General features: G+C 43.3%; 1 protein-coding gene across 5 annotated transcripts in view; it reads right to left on the reverse strand.

Annotated features, from left to right (window-relative positions):
• Positions 1-674: 674 nt before the first annotated feature.
• Acsl5 (acyl-CoA synthetase long chain family member 5) overlaps positions 675-17,034 on the reverse strand; it is a 51,317-nt gene continuing 34,957 nt past the window's right edge. For all 5 annotated transcript variants that reach the window (XM_059256424.1, XM_059256436.1, XM_059256439.1 and 2 more), the window contains 13 exons: positions 16,819-16,892; positions 15,940-16,017; positions 14,573-14,707; positions 11,685-11,819; positions 10,729-10,824; positions 6,193-6,265; positions 5,905-5,993; positions 5,526-5,642; positions 3,525-3,668; positions 2,949-3,050; positions 2,390-2,461; positions 1,733-1,879; positions 675-908 (listed from right to left, as the gene is read on the reverse strand). In XM_059256424.1, coding sequence (XP_059112407.1) covers positions 1,739-1,879; positions 2,390-2,461; positions 2,949-3,050; positions 3,525-3,668; positions 5,526-5,642; positions 5,905-5,993; positions 6,193-6,265; positions 10,729-10,824; positions 11,685-11,819; positions 14,573-14,707; positions 15,940-16,017; positions 16,819-16,892 — 1,256 coding nt within the window. In that variant the 3' untranslated portion in view covers positions 675-908; positions 1,733-1,738. The remainder of the gene's footprint in view (positions 909-1,732; positions 1,880-2,389; positions 2,462-2,948; positions 3,051-3,524; positions 3,669-5,525; positions 5,643-5,904; positions 5,994-6,192; positions 6,266-10,728; positions 10,825-11,684; positions 11,820-14,572; positions 14,708-15,939; positions 16,018-16,818; positions 16,893-17,034) is intronic.

The raw sequence follows: 17,034 nt of genomic DNA on the forward strand, positions 1-17,034 counted from the left end.
CAGCCTTGCTGAGCTCAAGGTGTGGAAAAACCATGGATATTCTAAATTCTGGTTAGAAGCCAGAAAGGAATACAAGTTAAGATTATAGTACAACAGTCAGGCCTGGTGGCACACACCTTTAATCACAGCACTTCAGAGGCAGAGGCTGGTGGATCTCTGAGTTGTAGGCCAGCCTGGTCTACATAGAAAGTTCCAGGCCAGTCAGGGGTATAGTGAGACCCTGTCTAAAAAGAAAAGGAGAGAGAGAACCATAGAACAAAGGTAGTAAAGGAGAAAACATAAGCACGCTTAGAGCGTGAGCCAGCCTTAAAGGTTAATTACCCAGAACTGTGTAGCAGGGTAAGAGGACAAGTGCTATCAGTTCACCCCAGCAGTCGCCCAAGTCTGTGCTACGCTAGAATCATCCTGGACAATGTTTAGTTAATTTTGAGACAAGGTCTCATTATGTAGCCCAAACTAGCCTCGGACCTGCAGCAATCCTGCCTTGGCCTCCTGAATGTTGTCATTGTGAGTATGTGTCCCCACACCTGGCTACAAAGCTATTTAACTCAGGGACCCCAGAGAAGTGCCCAGTCATCCTACTATTTTCAAATCAAGTGATCCTAGCGTACAGTGAAAAACCACTTGATTTTTCACTGATTCTCATCACAATCCACACGATAGCAGTCACAACATCAACATCTGCAATAGTTTATTTCAAAGATTTGACATTTACAAGTAGAGACACCACGTGCCATCTGACAGTACGATACTGCAGGAATTGGAGTCCAGGGAGAAAGACCCGGACGATCCTTCACAGAAGATGGGCCTGCAGTGCGGGAGAGTAGCTCAGTGCTTGCCTCATTTACTGGAAAAGTTCACTGGACATTTGTTTCTGCTTCTTCCTCCATAGCTTCCAGCTCAGCAAACTGTAGGGAACAGACAAAAACTGCCACTGCAGATAACACTTTAGAACAACATTCTCTGTCGACACACCATCTACCATGTTTAATATTCCCAACTCAGAAGTCTTACTAGGGGCCCAGGCAACACTTTGTTATACTACATTGTTCCTTCATTGCATAAACTTTGATGTACACAGAAGTATGGAGAAGCTTGTCTCAAATATGATTAATGTGGGTGATAGGCTAAAACTCAAATTAGTAGTTTCGTGGAGTGACTGAAAAACGACTCACACATTAAACACCTCCTGGTCTGTTAGAGCAGCAGTTCTCAACCCGGGGATCCTGACTCCTTGGGGGTCACATATCAGATATCTACATTTCATAACACTAGCAGCATTACAGTTATGAAGTAGCAATGAAATAAATGTATGGTTGGAGGTGACCACAACATGAGGAACTGTATGAAAGAGTCACAGTGTTAGAAGGTTGAGGACCACTGTTAGTGCTCAGCACTTTTGGAAGTGCTGAGCTGCTGGCAAGCAGGGTTTTTATAAAGCAGAAGGCACCTCCCTAGAGGATCCCCATGACCCTAGAACCAGTGATGGCACTGGGGTGATGGCCATGAGGAGGTGACAGGGAAGAACAGCATGTTGACAAACAGCCCTCAGGCCTAAATCGTCAGCAAAGTCTCAGCCGGGAAGAATGGGCTTTTATTCTTGGCCGGACTCTCCCACTGTAAGTATCTTAGTTTGATGGTTCAGTAGATAGACAACAGGTGTGAGGAAGAGACGAGAGAAGGGGTAGTTTGGATCCAGACTTGGGCTCCCGGGAAGCCCAGCCGTGAGTACCTTAACCTACTCCTGGGTGCTCTCATAGAGGCTCTTGATCTGGGTCTGGAAGTATTTGGCGAGCTCCACTCTTTTGGCTTTCAGGGTCGGTGTCAAAAGCCCATTTTCGATGGAGAATGGCTCTGGGTGGACAAAGATGCTTTTGACCTGGAAGATAGGCACATGTTGATTGTTGGCATTTCATCTGCAAAGTGTCCCAGCTACTCCACGATAAACTGCAAAGTTTATTTCACCGTATGAAAGTAAAGACACAGACCCATGTCCCTTCTGCAATAGGCCTTCTGTAGTCCAGGCTGACCTCAGACTCACTGTCGAGGTGAGATTGATCTTGAACTTGATCCTCCTTCTCCCACCTGAACAGGTGAGGTTACTAGCATGCTCTACCACACCAGGTTAATGCAGCACTGGAGACTGAACCCATGCATGCTAGGCCAGCGCTCTATCAACCGGGCTATACTGGACATTGGGATAAATGAGTGGGAAGAATGAATAATGAACAGCAAAGGGGGACAGAATACATAACTATAAACTGCTATTTTTCAGTAAATCTAAAATAAATTGGTTGGAAGTTAAAGGTTTGAAACCAGTGTAAGTGGGAGCTTTAGTAAAACTCTCTAGTGGTACTTGAGGGAGCACCGTGACATGAGCAGTACAGACCTGTTCAAAGGATTTCAGGCCACCTTCTTTCCCAAGTTTCTGCAAATCTTGTAAAATGGCTTCCTTTACACTCTAAAACGAAAATCATCACTTACAGCATGTATGTCTGAAAAGAGGTCTAAATGCAAGGCTGAGCAAAAACTGACTTACAATGCCTAAAAGTAAAAAGTATGTTGAAGTATATCATGTACTTTGCATTTACCAAAGGAGACAGGGAAAAGGAAAGGTAAACCCAGAGGCTAACAGGTTCTGTCTATGTGGCATTTTTCATTCTCTTATATTCCATTTTCTCTCTACATTACTGCTTAGAAGCAAAACAAAAAACGGCATTTTGTGTTTTAAACCCTCCATTCTATTTTTCAGTCTAATAAACTACTAAGTCCATCTAGGGTGCAGTTAGCTGTCACAGAAGCAGAAAGAGTATCCCTCCAGAGAGGAGGCTCAGAGAATCCAGAGATGCCACAACTAGTAGGGCCTCCCCTCTGCCACAGCAGGCCATGAGGGCTCATTCAGTGTGCTCAATCATGCTTACTTGGTGAACATTTTAAGCCATGCTTACTTGGTTTTGGCACAGTTCCTCAAAGGATCCCTTCACCCCAATCTTGGCTGCAAATGAGGGAAGTGAGTCTGGGTCAGGAACCACCACTCCTACCAGGAACGACTGTGGGAAGGAACATGGGTTATTGTGATAGGCTAGACCTTCAGACTAATCTGGTACTCAGTTTTCCTCACCATACAGTCTCCCACTCAGAACTTCACTGCAAAGATATTCTAGCCCAACTGGACTCTTCAAAGGGCAGTTGTCATTAAGCTTAAAGAATCCCTAGTCAATCCGTGTTGAAACTCACCATTTCCAGCACCTATGACACCGGTTTTAGTGCAGCGTATAAAGGAGAGTTTGTGTCAGAGGAGCTCCTCAGAGTGGACACAAAGGGTCCCAACAACCCAAAGTCATGTGAAATAAAAGCTACCTCTTGAAATAGTTGTTTTCATAATCCCAACAAATTGTTTCATGGATGTTTATGATTCAGAATGTAGTTGTGTAGTAGCTGGGGTGTCTTATCTGGACCCAGCTATACAAATGTCCTATGGCTACGAGAACCAACATAGGCCATCTCTGAAACTGGTGTGTTACCTGCAAGCTCTCCCCATGGACAAAAACTTGCAATACTGGTCTGCTTCTGGTGTAAACATTTTCTATCTTCTCTGGAGCAATGTATTCTCCTTGTGCCAATTTGAAAATATTCTTCTTCCGGTCAATGATTTTCAGAGTTCCATTCTGTATGAGGCAGATAAAAGCACCTGCATTGAAGCCTTGGTGATGGTATCAGTAGGAAGGCGGGAAAGGCACTGGTTTTGTCCTTATTTAAAATGGTTTCTCTGGAGTTCTCTGTTTCTCTTTCTTGGCTTTGGAGAAATGAAAAGTGGCTTCCACAAAGCCTGTCTACAGAAAGCCAACCAGCAAGCCTCAGGGAAAGTCCCAGGGGCTTGCTGGGTTATGCAAATGCCTGCCTCATTCAGTGAAGACATGCTGCAGCTCTCTGTTTCTAATAACTTATTTCCAACTACTCCATCTCAAGAACTCTGGGAACGGAGGAGATATCTTTTACTAAAACTGCGTAATGATTCAGCTCTCCCAGCCATATTCACTTCCTGTTAAATCCAGGAGCAGGCTAAAACAGCTGCATGCTACTAATCAAGCCAGCCAGTAATTGGGCTTGTTAGAACTGAAGTAGGGCTGGCAGGGCTCTGACCACCAGCACAGGTCATTTGCTGCTTCATTTCCCTGAACTTAATTTCTCTGAGGAGCTTATCTTCTCAGGGATTTGAATTCTAGAATTGGGACAAGGGGCAAACAAATCCACATGACCACACCATAAGTAGGGCTCTACGATGAACTAACACTGGAACGAGCAATGAGTCAGACTCATCAATCCAGACTGAAAGTGATCAATAATGAACAGCCTTTTATCACCCGTGTGGGGAGCCATATCTATTGCTTAGACTTAGAGCAGGGGACACTTATTAAACAGAAGCATATTAAACTCAGTCGATAAAGTATATCATGAGGACAGTGTGTTCTTGCAAGTCTTCGTAGCCAAGCATTCTGAATCTCTCTTAAGTCTTGAATAATGAGCAAGAAAGGTGTTTGCAGAGGTAGTATAGCACCATTCCCTTAACTCTTAGTAGATAAAGAAAACATGAGGAAGGAGACCCTGGGGAGACCCTGGGGAGACCCCTTAGAGGGGTTTTTAAGAAAACAGATGAGATTGACAGCAGCTGCCGCCAGCTGTTCACCAGCAAACCAAGCTGTAAAACTGTCTGTGTCGTCCACCGAGAGGGACTGAAGGGCACTGAGAGGCAGGTATGGGCCTGTGTAAATATGGAAACCTCATTCCTTTGTTTTGATATGTCCCCATGAATTAATTAAAAAATAAAAACACTCCTTTGAAACTCATAATAGAAAAAAGTTGTAGGCTCAAGAAACTGTCAAACAATAATTTCTACCTTGAGAAAAGTGGGAAGAAAAAGGGGGAAATTTGAAAAGAATACTACACTTACCCACCTCTTTCCTGGAGAAGTCACCTAATTTTTCCCTGGTCATGAGCCAGCCTTTTCCATTGCAAGGAAACCATGCCAACTCTGAGGTCCAGGATGACCTAACCCTAAAGCATCCCACTTAGGGTTGTATCTGGACACAGCATCAGTACCACTACCTATGGTGTACACATTGCATTTGACAAATATACAAAGAAGAAAGCCTTTCAGTTGGTTCACATTCTGGTGTCTTCTGTAACATGTGGTCAAAATCCTGTAGATAGTCTGGCCTAGCTAGAGGAAGGGCTAGCTTTGGCAGCTTCTAACCACATGTTAACCAGCTTCGTCGGGATTTTACACATCAGTCCATAAGAGAGCTAGGACTAGAACACCGATTTACCAATTCTTAAGCTAGGGTCTTTCATTTGGTACTCTCTTCTCTTTATACTTAGAGGGAACCACATAAAAGGTGGCTACAGGGAAATAGGTCTGCAGCCGCCCCAGCTAATTAAGGTCACATTCCTGTTCCTCTTGCAACAAGTTGATTATCCTCCCCAGTCCCATAGCAGAGACTCTGAGAAGTTATGGAAATACCCACTGGGAGCCAGCGACCAATGTCTCCAGTGTGAAGCCAGCCATCCTTGTCCAGTGCTTCCTGTGTCTTCTCTGGGTCCTTCAGGTAGCCTTGGAACACATTGTTGCCCTTGATGCAGATCTGTGTACCAGACAGTAAAAGGAGAAGACAATAGAAATGACTGCTACTTGTACCTTATAAAACACCTGGTCCAACCAAATTCTCTTGGTTTCCACTACAGTGGGGAGGCTCTTTTAGTTCCCATTGTAGGGAAATGCAGCTCACTGATAATGTATTCCTTCCTAAAAGGTGAGTCAAAGCCAAGCCAGATCACTGTTCTATGTTCCTTTTGGACTAAGCCTCCCCACTATGGTTATCTGAGTGTTGGGCATGACCTACCCACCTCGCCTTCGTTGTTTACTGAAAAGTAGTTCATGTCAGCCACGTCTTCCAGCTTTACAAAATTGCAAGCCACTGGAGTCCCAACATGACCTAAAACATACCAGATATTCTGGGCTAAGCAACCATAAAGCAAAGGTGTTTCTAAGATGTTTATGTGATTGACTCTAAAAATGGAAACAGGACTTAAGTTTGCCATTTATCACAATTATCCAGAACACCAAATTTACCTAAATCCCTAGACTATGGTTCAGTAAGAAGCCTTCTCCCAACCAGCAGGTGGAAAACCTACCTGCTGTCCAGTCCCCGGGTGATGTAATTGTACATCCAGCTGTGCATTCTGTTTGGCCATAAGCTTCAAACACCTGGGAAACCAAAGAAGAGCTTTGAGACTTAAGATAAAGTGTTGACTGGCCATGCCCTGTTGCTGTGGGATGTTCTGTATGGCAAATGTGTTGCTGATTGGTCAATAAAACACTGATTGGCCGTTGGCTAGGCAAGAAATATGGGTGGGACAAGGAGGTAGAATAAAACTGGGAAGTGGAAGGCTGAGTCAGAGAGACACTGCCAGCTGCCATGATGAGAAATAGCATGTGAAGATGCCGGTAAGCCACGGGCCACGTGGCAAGGTATAGATTAATGGAAATGGATTAATTTAAGCTGTAAGAAAAGTTAGCAAGAAGCCTGCCATGGCCATACAGTTTGAAACCAATATAAGTCTCTGTGTTTACTTGGTTGGGTCTGAGGGACTGTGGGGCTGGCAGGTGAGAGAGATTTGCCCTGACTGTGGGCCAGGCAGGAAAACTTTAGCTACAAATGGCGTCCAACGTGGTGGCAAGAGTTTCCACCTAAAAACTGAGAAAAAAGATTCTAAAATGGAGCTAAAAACAGTTCCTAATTGTCTCTCTCAAATGAGCGGCAGCTGCGGGTTTGAGCTACGGGCAGGTTCCTATCCTGTGCGCTCAACCTGCAGTATAGCGGGAATGAGGCCTCTGCAAGTGGCACATTAAGCTGCATGGTAGATTTAGACTTTGCTAGTACAAAACAAAAAAAGAGGTTTCTGGGCTATACACTGCTTGGATAAAAGCATAGACCCACGATAGCTCCCAGAGCTGGTGGTAAATGTAGCCATGTTGGGAAGCTGAGGTGGGCGGAGCCAGCAGCCACAGCTGCTGCAGTTTAAAGCAATAGATTCACAATAAGACAGATTCAGATGTAATAGTTTACAATGTGTGTAAAATATACATAGGTTCGAAAGAGACAAAAAAGGTGGTATATACAGTTATATAAACAAATACATAGTTTTAAAAAATAAGGTCTTTAAAGAGACAGTAAAATTAATATAAAAAAAGCCATATAAAGATGAATATTACACAGAGAATCTGGATTGTGTTGTCTTTGGGATTTTTAACTGCAGAAAAACATTTGATTGTAAAAGCTGTTGAGTTATGCCAAAATGTATATTTTAAAGATACCTTGACTTCAAAATTTGAATGTAAGAATATGTTACTTTGGAAAAGAGACTCTGCTTTTGTTCCTACAGAAAGCCAAAGGCTATGGATTTGTTCCAGATTAAGATACATCAGGTTTGACCAGCCAAGACCCCCTGAAAGGTCTCCAATGACACCATGGCCCAGATGATCCAACATCCAGAACCGTTTGAAGGCAACTGGCTCAGACAATACAGCCTCATGGACTATTCCATAATTCTAAAATTTTCTTTGTGTCCCCATAAGATACAGCGCCCCCCTCCAGCAGGAAGTAGTAAGAGAAGCTACGCCCAAATTCCCAAATTATATGTAATTTTACTTTTTTAAGGTTAAAACCTTCCTTTTTGAAAAAAAAAGGGGAGGGAAGTGCTGTGGGATGTTCTGTATGTCAAGTGTGTTGCTGATTGGTCAATAAAACACTGATTGGCCGTTGGCTAGGCAGGAAGTATGGGCGGGATAAGGAGGAGAATAAACCTGGGAAGTGGAAGGCTGAGTCAGAGAGACAATGCCAGCTGCCATGATGAGAAACAGCATGTGAAGATGCCGGTAAGCCACGGGCCACTGGCAAGGTATAGATTAATGGAAATGGATTAATTTAAGCTGTAAGGAAAGTTAGCAAGAAGCCTGCCACGGCCATACAGTTTGAAACCAATATAAGTCTCTGTGTTTACTTGGTTGGGTCTGAGGGGCTGTGGGGCTGGCAGGTGAGAGAGGTTTGTCCTGACTGTGGGCCAGGCAGGAAAACTTTAGCTACACCCTGTGGCCAAGGCAGGAAAACAGGCTATAGCAACAAGAGCTGGAGATAATTTTGTGAAATCTTGAAGCATGCCCAGCTACTAGTTCTTCACAACTGGGAGTTCATTACAAAGCAAAATCATTCAGAAACAAACCAAAGTACAGAAGCCTATGTGAAAAATGTGGCCTATCAAGGTCGGTGGGGAATGCAAATTGTTCACTAAGTGGTAGACAGCCCAGTGGCCACTGGACTTAGCCTGGGCAATAGATCACCTCTGAAGGAAATGAGAAACACAGCAGTGTGCTTCCTGAGGAAAGAGCTCCAGCTTTGATAAAGACCAAGGGTTGGCAAACTTTCTGCACAGGACAAGACTTTATTCTGTGCTTTGTGAGACATCTGGTCTCTGTCCCAACAACTTAACTCTGACAGTGTAACATAAAAGCAGCCACAGACCTTGTATAAAAGAATGGGGTTAGCTGAGTTCCTGTAAATTTTCAACTATAAAGCAGGCAGTGGGGGTAGTACTATAGTTGATAACCCTCATACAGAGAAGATAATCTTGACCAAAAAAAGGCTGCTGGCTGGAAGCAAGTTGATAGGCTACTGAAGTCAGAGGTGTGGGCTGCAATCGACAGGGTTGTTAGAGATAAAGGGAGAGGCTGAGAGAAGTATTTCTGGGAAGGGGCTGGAAGTAGAACTTTCTATTAGTCTTTGGGGCTGAAAGAAAAAGGTACTAAGACTGACCAAGAGGATGGCAGTTTGAAAACCCCAAAGACCCATCACTGACTGGTACCAGTCTTTTGATAATGGGCAATGTACAAGGAACATTCTCTGAGGGTAAGCCTGTATCTGTGTTCTATTTTGTTTGTGATACATGGCTGGCTGAGTCAGCAAACTAGGCACACATTTGGAATGGGAGAGAAAATATCCACATCCAGATAGATGAGGCATAAACGAAAAAAATGTAATAAATCCATAAAACTACCAGAAAATGTGTGAACAGACAGTCTTAAGAAATCTCAGAGATTAGAATGGTTTATAGGAGCTGGAGAGATGGCTCAGAAGTTAAGAGCACTGGCTACTCTTCCAGATCTAAGCTCATTCCCAGCAGCTAAAAACCATCCAGTCTCAGGGGATGCAGCAGCCAGCCTCTGAAGGCAACAAGCATGCATGTGGAAGAATACACATATACATAAAATGAAAAAAATTTAAAATGTAAACAAAAAGCAACAACAAAATTTCTAAAAGGAAAAAAAGGAAAGGCCTGCCTCTGCAATTAAAAAACAACAATAGAAAACCATGCATCAATTGACCTGCATATCAATTCAGTTTTTATATCGCTATAAACAAGGCAAAAGAAAAAGATGAACTAGGAGAAAATGTCTAGCACAGCAGAGATTAATTTTAAGTATATGAAGTATTCTTAGAAACAGGCAAGGGAACTAATCTCCCTTTGCCTGTTTTCTTTAAGGAACTCATAGAGTAACCCATGGAAGAAATGCAAGTGTCAGTGGGCAGAGAAGTTTGGTATTAATAAGAGAAACAGCATGAAATGAAGTATTTCATTTAGAAGCAACTAAGTGACTGAAAAATCTTATCATTGTCAAGTGTGTGGGGAATGGTGTGGTTATAATGTGTTCCCCAATATATCGTGCACCCTAATAAACTTATCTGGGGTCAGAGAACAGAACAGCCACTAGACAGACACAGAGGTCAGAAAATGGTGGCACTCACGCCTTTAATCCTATCATTTGGGAGGCAGAGATCCATCTGGATCTCTGTGAGTTCAAAGCCACACTGGAAACAGTCAGGCATGGTGACACATGCCTTTAATCCCAGGAAGTGATGGCAGGAAGGTGTATAAGGTGTGAAGACCAGAAACTAGAAGCTTTCAGCCTGGTTAAGCTTTTAGGCTTTTAGCAGCACAGTTCAGCTGAGATCCATTTGGATGAGGACTCAGAGGCTTCCAGTCTGAGGAAATAGGATCAGCTGAGGAACTGGTAAGGTGAGGAAGCTGTGGCTTGTTCTGTCTCTCTGATCTTTCAGCGTTCCCCCCATACCTGGCTCTGAGTTTGTTTTTATTAATAAGAACTTCTAAGATTTGTGCTACAGAATGGTACTTCAAGTATTACCCGAACATATGAAAATGACAACCCTGCCTGGTGGTGTATATTAACATGTAATAGGCACAAGGCTGGCAAGGTAGGTAGAGTCACTTATTCCCAAACCTGGAGACTAAATTCCACCCTTGGGACTCACATGGTGAAAGAAGAGAACCGGAACTCTCAAACTGTCCTCTGACTGCCACACGTGCTGTGGCTGTGGGTCATTTGAGTGCTTTCTGTAAGCGGTGGTGAAACCATCAAATGATGCTAACTCCTCTTTGTTTGATAACGAGTGTGTGCTGGAGCATGAGGCAGTGGGTATTTTGGAACACTGATTCCATTTGTGTAAAGATTCCTATGTTTGATGCATGAAGAAATGAATAGTAGGGTTGGGTATTTTGTCCAAGATTTGGGGTGACCTTCTCTTTAGTACTTTTCGTTTATGATTCATTTTTATTTAAACAGTGTGTGCCATTGATGTAAATGTGGAATCTTACCGGACATCCCATTGCAGCCCGGAGGAATGTCAAGACTGGAGTGGAGATGGGGGCGGCTCCAGTGATCATGAGGCGAACCCTCCCACCTAGGCCATCCTGTTCAGTAGAAACAACAAGAGCTGGTGAACCTCCATTCTTGGCTTCATTTCCCTCTACTGCAAAATGGGTGAAATCACATGCCCAGTCATCTGACTTGGTTGGTTTATAAGCACTTACACTACAGCCTGACACTCTGGAAAATCACTTAAAATGCCATGCCACCTATTAGAGTCATCGCCAGCCATGCCTGGGAGACCTTCCATGTATTTTTGTTTTTAAGTTCTTCAATTTGTGTCACTTATAAACCAACAGATTCAGACAATAACACACAGTGCTTACACCTACGTAGAAACTGCTGTGTGCTTTCTCACTTCTTTTTAGTGGCCAAGTTGCCCAAGAGTGATCTCAAATGGTCACAGCAGCGCTAAGGAGGTGGCACAGTGGGTAAGGCACCTGCCGTGCAAGCACGAAAACCAATGTTCACACTCAGAACTCAAATAGAGCCAGATGCTGTGGAGCACACCTGTAATCCCCATTCTCTTCTATGATGAGATGGGAAATGAACGTAAGAAAATCCCCACAAGTTATCAGGCCAAATGGTAACTTCATGTATGCAGCAGTGAACAAGAGAGAACCCGTGGAAGGTGAGGCTTGGCATCTGAAGTTGTCCTGTGAACCTTACACAAACACCATTGCACATGCTTTCCCCACCACCAACCATGCCCAAACACACACACACACACACACACACACACACACACACACACACACATATAAAGGAAGAGAGGCACAAAGAAAAAGGTGAGTAGGCATAGAAGATCTAGGATGCTCTCTAGTTAGGGTGCCCCTGAAACCTGAGAGGAGAGGAGGATGCTGAATACCAGCCAGCCCTGGTGTCCAGGACCCATTCAGCTTACTTGGATCTTTGAGAAGACCAGCTTGTCCCACAAACTGTCCCGCCGAATGATGCCATTTTTCACTTCGTTGAATTTACTGATAATAGCCAGGTTCAACAAGAACTTCTTCAAGGGTGTCTTGGCTTCATTTTGTACCTGGAGGGGGATAAGGCCATTTGTTAGGGGCCAAGATGCTGACTTCTTGCTTCAGAAGGAAGCAGCCCATACTCACGAACTAGGTTGCTTACTAATATACCCATAGAACTGTGGCCACACTCCGAAACGAGTGAAGGTACTACATAACGCAGAGCCCCAGACCGCACAGACTCCCCGTCCCTGAGAAACGGTTTTGATAACTGAGATAAACAAATCAAGAAAGATGGCCACAACCACCAATGGTTAAAAATTCAGATAGGAAATCACTCCACGGGCATGATCAACCTGTGGCTTTTGACTTAGGAGCCTGGAGAAAGGTTTAGGAATCTGAGTTATTTTTTTCTCCCCCAACCCCCAGAATCTGACTTTTAAAACTTAGTACCAACTTTCCTCTCCCCTGACTCAATGACATTTTCACATCCTCCAAATCTGGAGAATTACCATCTTTATAACAAATGTCCTTTAGTCACATCATACAAAATCCAACAGAAGTCCCTAATGATATCTTTCTCCCCTTTAAACTTACACACTTAATATCATTTTTCCCAATCCATGTTATTTTCATGACCCTGCCATTGTAACTTATCTATCAACCACACTCCTCTATGAGAAGAGCATCCCCATGTGCAGCCCACCTCTTTATTTTCAAAATTAAAGCCTAAACTCTACTCCAACCTCAGGACCTTTCTATACTGAAAGTTGCACTCATGGACATTGGAGCTCTTTCCAGTTCAAAATGTGCAGGATGCCTGCCCTGGCTCGTGTTTCCTTTTACAGGCCTCAAACAGCCATGGTGTTCATCCTCACCTCCCAGCTCAGGCTGTGGTCCAGGCTGTGAGCATCTGCTCAGGCTTGTGACATCATTTAGCCACATCTCCCCATCTGATTCTGAGGTACACTAAATGCTGCCTACATCATGCTGGCCTGATGCCTCTCTGTGGTGATATTGTGTTTCCCAAAATATTGTGCACCCTAATAAACTTATCTGGGGTCAGAGAACAGAACAGCCACTAGACATAGAGGCCAGAAAATGGTGGCACACACGTCTTTAATCCTAGCATTCCAGAGGCAAAGATCCGTCTGTATCTCTGTGAGTTCAAAGCCACACTGGAAACAGCCAGGTGTAGTAATAAGAGCCTTTAATTCCAGGAAGTGATGGCAGGAAGCAGAAAAGTATTTAAGGCGTGAGGATGAGGAACTGCCTGGTTAAGCTTTTAGGCTTTTAGCAGTTCAGCTGAGATTCCTTCTGGATGAGGACATAGAAGCTTCCAGTCTGAGGAAACAAAATTAGCTGAGGAACTGGCAAGGTGAGGAAGCTGTGGCTTGTTCTGCTTCTCTGATCTTCCAGCATTCACCCCAATAACTGGCCTTAAGTTTGTTTTTATTAATAAGACCTTTTAAGATTCATGTTACACCTCTCTTAACCACAGACTGCTTGCCTTTAACAATCACAGGACTAGCTCTCCTGACATCACCTGCAAAAAGCTATGACTGAAATTCATCTATTACAAATTTTCATTTTACTAAATAAGCTCCAGATTTAAGTTATTTATTATTTATTAATATTTCAAAATATTTCCTCTCAAAAATAAAAAAGTTCAATAATACAGACAAAAACCGTAACAACCCTAATGATTTCACAGTCTGATAAAGAAGAATTATTAACAGTGCTTCCAGTGTCTACACATCATCTCTGTTCTAGAACACTGTCCATTCTTAGTACGGCTCAATTGGGCCTCTGATAAGACTGAATAGCAATATCAGAATCAGAGGTAAAGCCCGAAGAATATGAATAATGGCATTAGTTCCTTGGGCTCAAGGTCTATGGAATAACATGTACTGTATTATATTGCCTGGCTTCAGATTCTAGCTCTCAATGGCCAGTTGCAGAAATTAGCCAATCAAAGATTTAGGTGAAAAACTTAGCTTACGATAACTTGCATCAGAAAGCAAAGAATCCATCATAGACTACTGAGGTCATGTCAAAAGGACATATAAGAATTTTATGGGCAAACTTGGAACATCAAAATGAATGACTAAAATGGATGGAAAAAATACAAATATAAAGATAATGAGTTTGTGATAATACAAAAAAAATTCTCACTGGCTACTTTTGAGGATTTCTGGGGCATGAATTCATTATGTTTATGAGTGATAAATGAAGGGGAGAATAAAATATTTATTGGGTCTTTATGGCAGAATGTCAACTAAAGAATATAAAATAAACAAGAGTTGGAATTAGGAAAACCATCATTTTGCAACCTCAGGGAGTATAGTACTCAGTGATGGCCGAAACTACTAAGTGATAGTTTAGTCTGGTCCTTTTTCCTTATTTGCTATGGCTGGGAAAAATTTTTAACATTCAAGGCTCTGTTTCCTCCTCATCAGAGTTCTGCGAACAAGCATGATTTCCTATTTTTCTTAAAAAGGTTAAATAAGCGAACACATCTGAAATGTTGACCTTGATCTGGTACCTCAGCAAAATGCTGTATCACCAGCACATGCCAATCAGAGTAAGAACTTTGCAGTGTGCTGGCTAAAAATTGAGGTGCTCCCCCAAGTCTGAGTGCAGTTATTCCTCAGATCAGCAATATTATCCAGACAAAGGGGGATATTATGGCTTCTCGTGGTTATAGTTGTAACTTGGCTTATGTCAATACTTGTTGGGGCTGGAATAGAGGTAGAATTAATGCTTGTCAGGATACAGTCTCCCAGAGCCTCTCACTATAATCCCAACAGAACAGGGCTCATACCTTATCATAGACCCTGTTGAGGAGTCGAGGCACCGTGGGAAACACTGTGGGCTTCAAAACCTTCATGTCATCAGGTAGCAACCGGATATCTCCTTGGAAGAACCCAACTCTGCCTCCACAGGAAAATATGACAGCCTGAAACAAGATGGGAGACAGGGCTCAGAGCCATTGCATCACTGTAGGTGGGGCCTATCTCCAATAGAAGTAAGACAATAAGCTGAAATCCACAGGCACTTTCCTCTGCCTATATGACCTGCTTCCAACCAACCCAGATACCCAGGTATCTCCGGGAGGCTCCCCCAAGAAAGGATGGAAGCATTACTGTTGAGGTGGCAAGACAGATAACAAACTGTGACACTATGGGTCCCGCCCTCAGGCTCTACTACAGTTCTGTGTGCCAGTCTAAGATACCACCCTTCATAAGAAACACTCATCTTATGGCACTAAGAAAATCTGCTGCCAGTTAAAAGAGAAAAACATGCCTTCAGATAAAAACCATCCCAATTTGAGAAATGCTAAAATGTATGTAAAGTTTTATTAGAATCAATGTGGTGTTTTATACATTAACCAAACATATACTGGGTAAAGAGATCCTCAAGGCAGAGAGAGTGGAAAGACCTCCCTACCACAGCACCTGTGGTTTTGAAAGGTCAATACTTCTTTTATTCTCAAATCAGCTTTAGAATGGCTGGAAATTTTGGAGACCATTCCCAGAAGGGACACACACTGTGCTTGGCAATACCACCTTACACACTCAAGTGAGGGGTAAAAATGCTCCTTGGGGATAGCTGGCCCTTGATCTAGATCAAATGTTCCTTCCCTGGTCCCTCTGGACACTTTTTTCTCTAACCCTAGATCCTCTCAAAATGCTAACCAATGCTAGGTGGTGGTGGCACACGCCTTTAATCCCAGCACTCAGGAGGCAGAGGCAGGCAGATCTCTGTGAGTTCGAGGCCAGCCTGGTCTAGAGAGCGAGATCCAGGAAAGGCACAAAGCTACACAGAGAAAACCTGTCTCAAAAAACAAAAACAAACAAACAAACAAACAAAAAATGCTAACCAACATAGAAGTAAAAAAGAAGACATAATGTCTGGCGAGTCACCTGAGGATTAAGAAAAGACAGACAGTATGCACCCTGTGAAGTCAGGAGCAAGTATTAACCTCCTTAGGCGTGCAGAGTTACTATGTGAAGGACCTCAGTAAGTCAGGGCGCTACCATGATTAGGATGCAGGATCCAATGGCATGCCTGTGCTTGATTCCCTAGAGAAAGGACTAGGCCTGTACTGCAGCTCTGGCTTTTGAATAAATGTGGGACCGACAGGTCAGAAACTCCCTTTCCTACCTGCTAGACACACAGGACACTCACCTGAACAACCCTCTCAAACATATGAGCCAAGGGAAGGTAGGATATGCTCACATCCTCGGAGGTGGGATGGAAGATAGGCTGTAGATGAGGGAACAAGGAAACAAGAGTGGATCCACGTTAAGTTTCTCTTCCAACAGAGATTTTAAAACCAATCTCTCTCTTCTCTGAGTAAGCCTGGCTGACTGAAACCATCCTATCTAATTGAGAGAGTGGTAGGGTAGGGGAAAAGTTGACATTTTGGCATCATCTTTAAGAGTCCTAAAACCCATAGCACATAAACACCTCCCTGTGTACTCAGTGTATCCCACAACCCGATATGCTCTGTAACCATTAATTGCTTTGAACTACATGGAATACGGGGACTTACAGGGATTCTAAAAGGCTGAGGCCTGACATGTAGTCCTGAAGACCATGTCAGTGTTTTCCATACTTAGGTACTGCTGTGGTTCACATGCAAAAGGCCCTGTAAGCTCATGTGTTTAAACACTTGATCCTCGGATGGTACTACTGTTTCCTAAAGTTGTAGATCTTTTAGAAGGTGGAGCCTCAGTGCAGGAAGTGGATTACTTAGGGTCTCACTTCCTGTCTACTGGTTCTCGGTCCACCAAGATCTGAAGAGTCCCAAGTGTGCATGCTTCACAAACAGGGCTGCCTGGCAACATGCCTTCTCCTCCATGCTGGACTGTAACTCCAAAAACGTGAAGCCAAAATCAGCCCTCCTCCCGTGTCTTCTGTTGGGTATTTTGTCACAGTGATGAGAAAAATAGTACAGATTTTTACCTATATTTTCCTCCCTCTGCTCCATCTAAATTCCATAATTACAAATCTTACAGCTGATTCACACTTTAGTGAGGGCCTCATTTTTGACTGACCACTGACCTCCAGCAATCTGAGAAAAGCAGCCATGTTTGAAACAACATTTTGATGGGTTATCATAGCTCCTTTGGGGTCACCTGTAGGAAATCGGGGGCGAAGAGAAAGATCCTTAGTGTGCTAATTGGTAAGCTTTGGCTTTGAAAGAAGCTAAATTCCATTTGGTTCTGTTCTAGAGACAAATGTCTGTCCCCTTGCTGTAGTTGTCTGTGGATATATATG

The sequence above is a fragment of the Peromyscus eremicus genome, chromosome 1, assembly GCF_949786415.1.
Source record: "Peromyscus eremicus chromosome 1, PerEre_H2_v1, whole genome shotgun sequence".
Lineage (NCBI taxonomy): Eukaryota > Metazoa > Chordata > Mammalia > Rodentia > Cricetidae > Peromyscus > Peromyscus eremicus.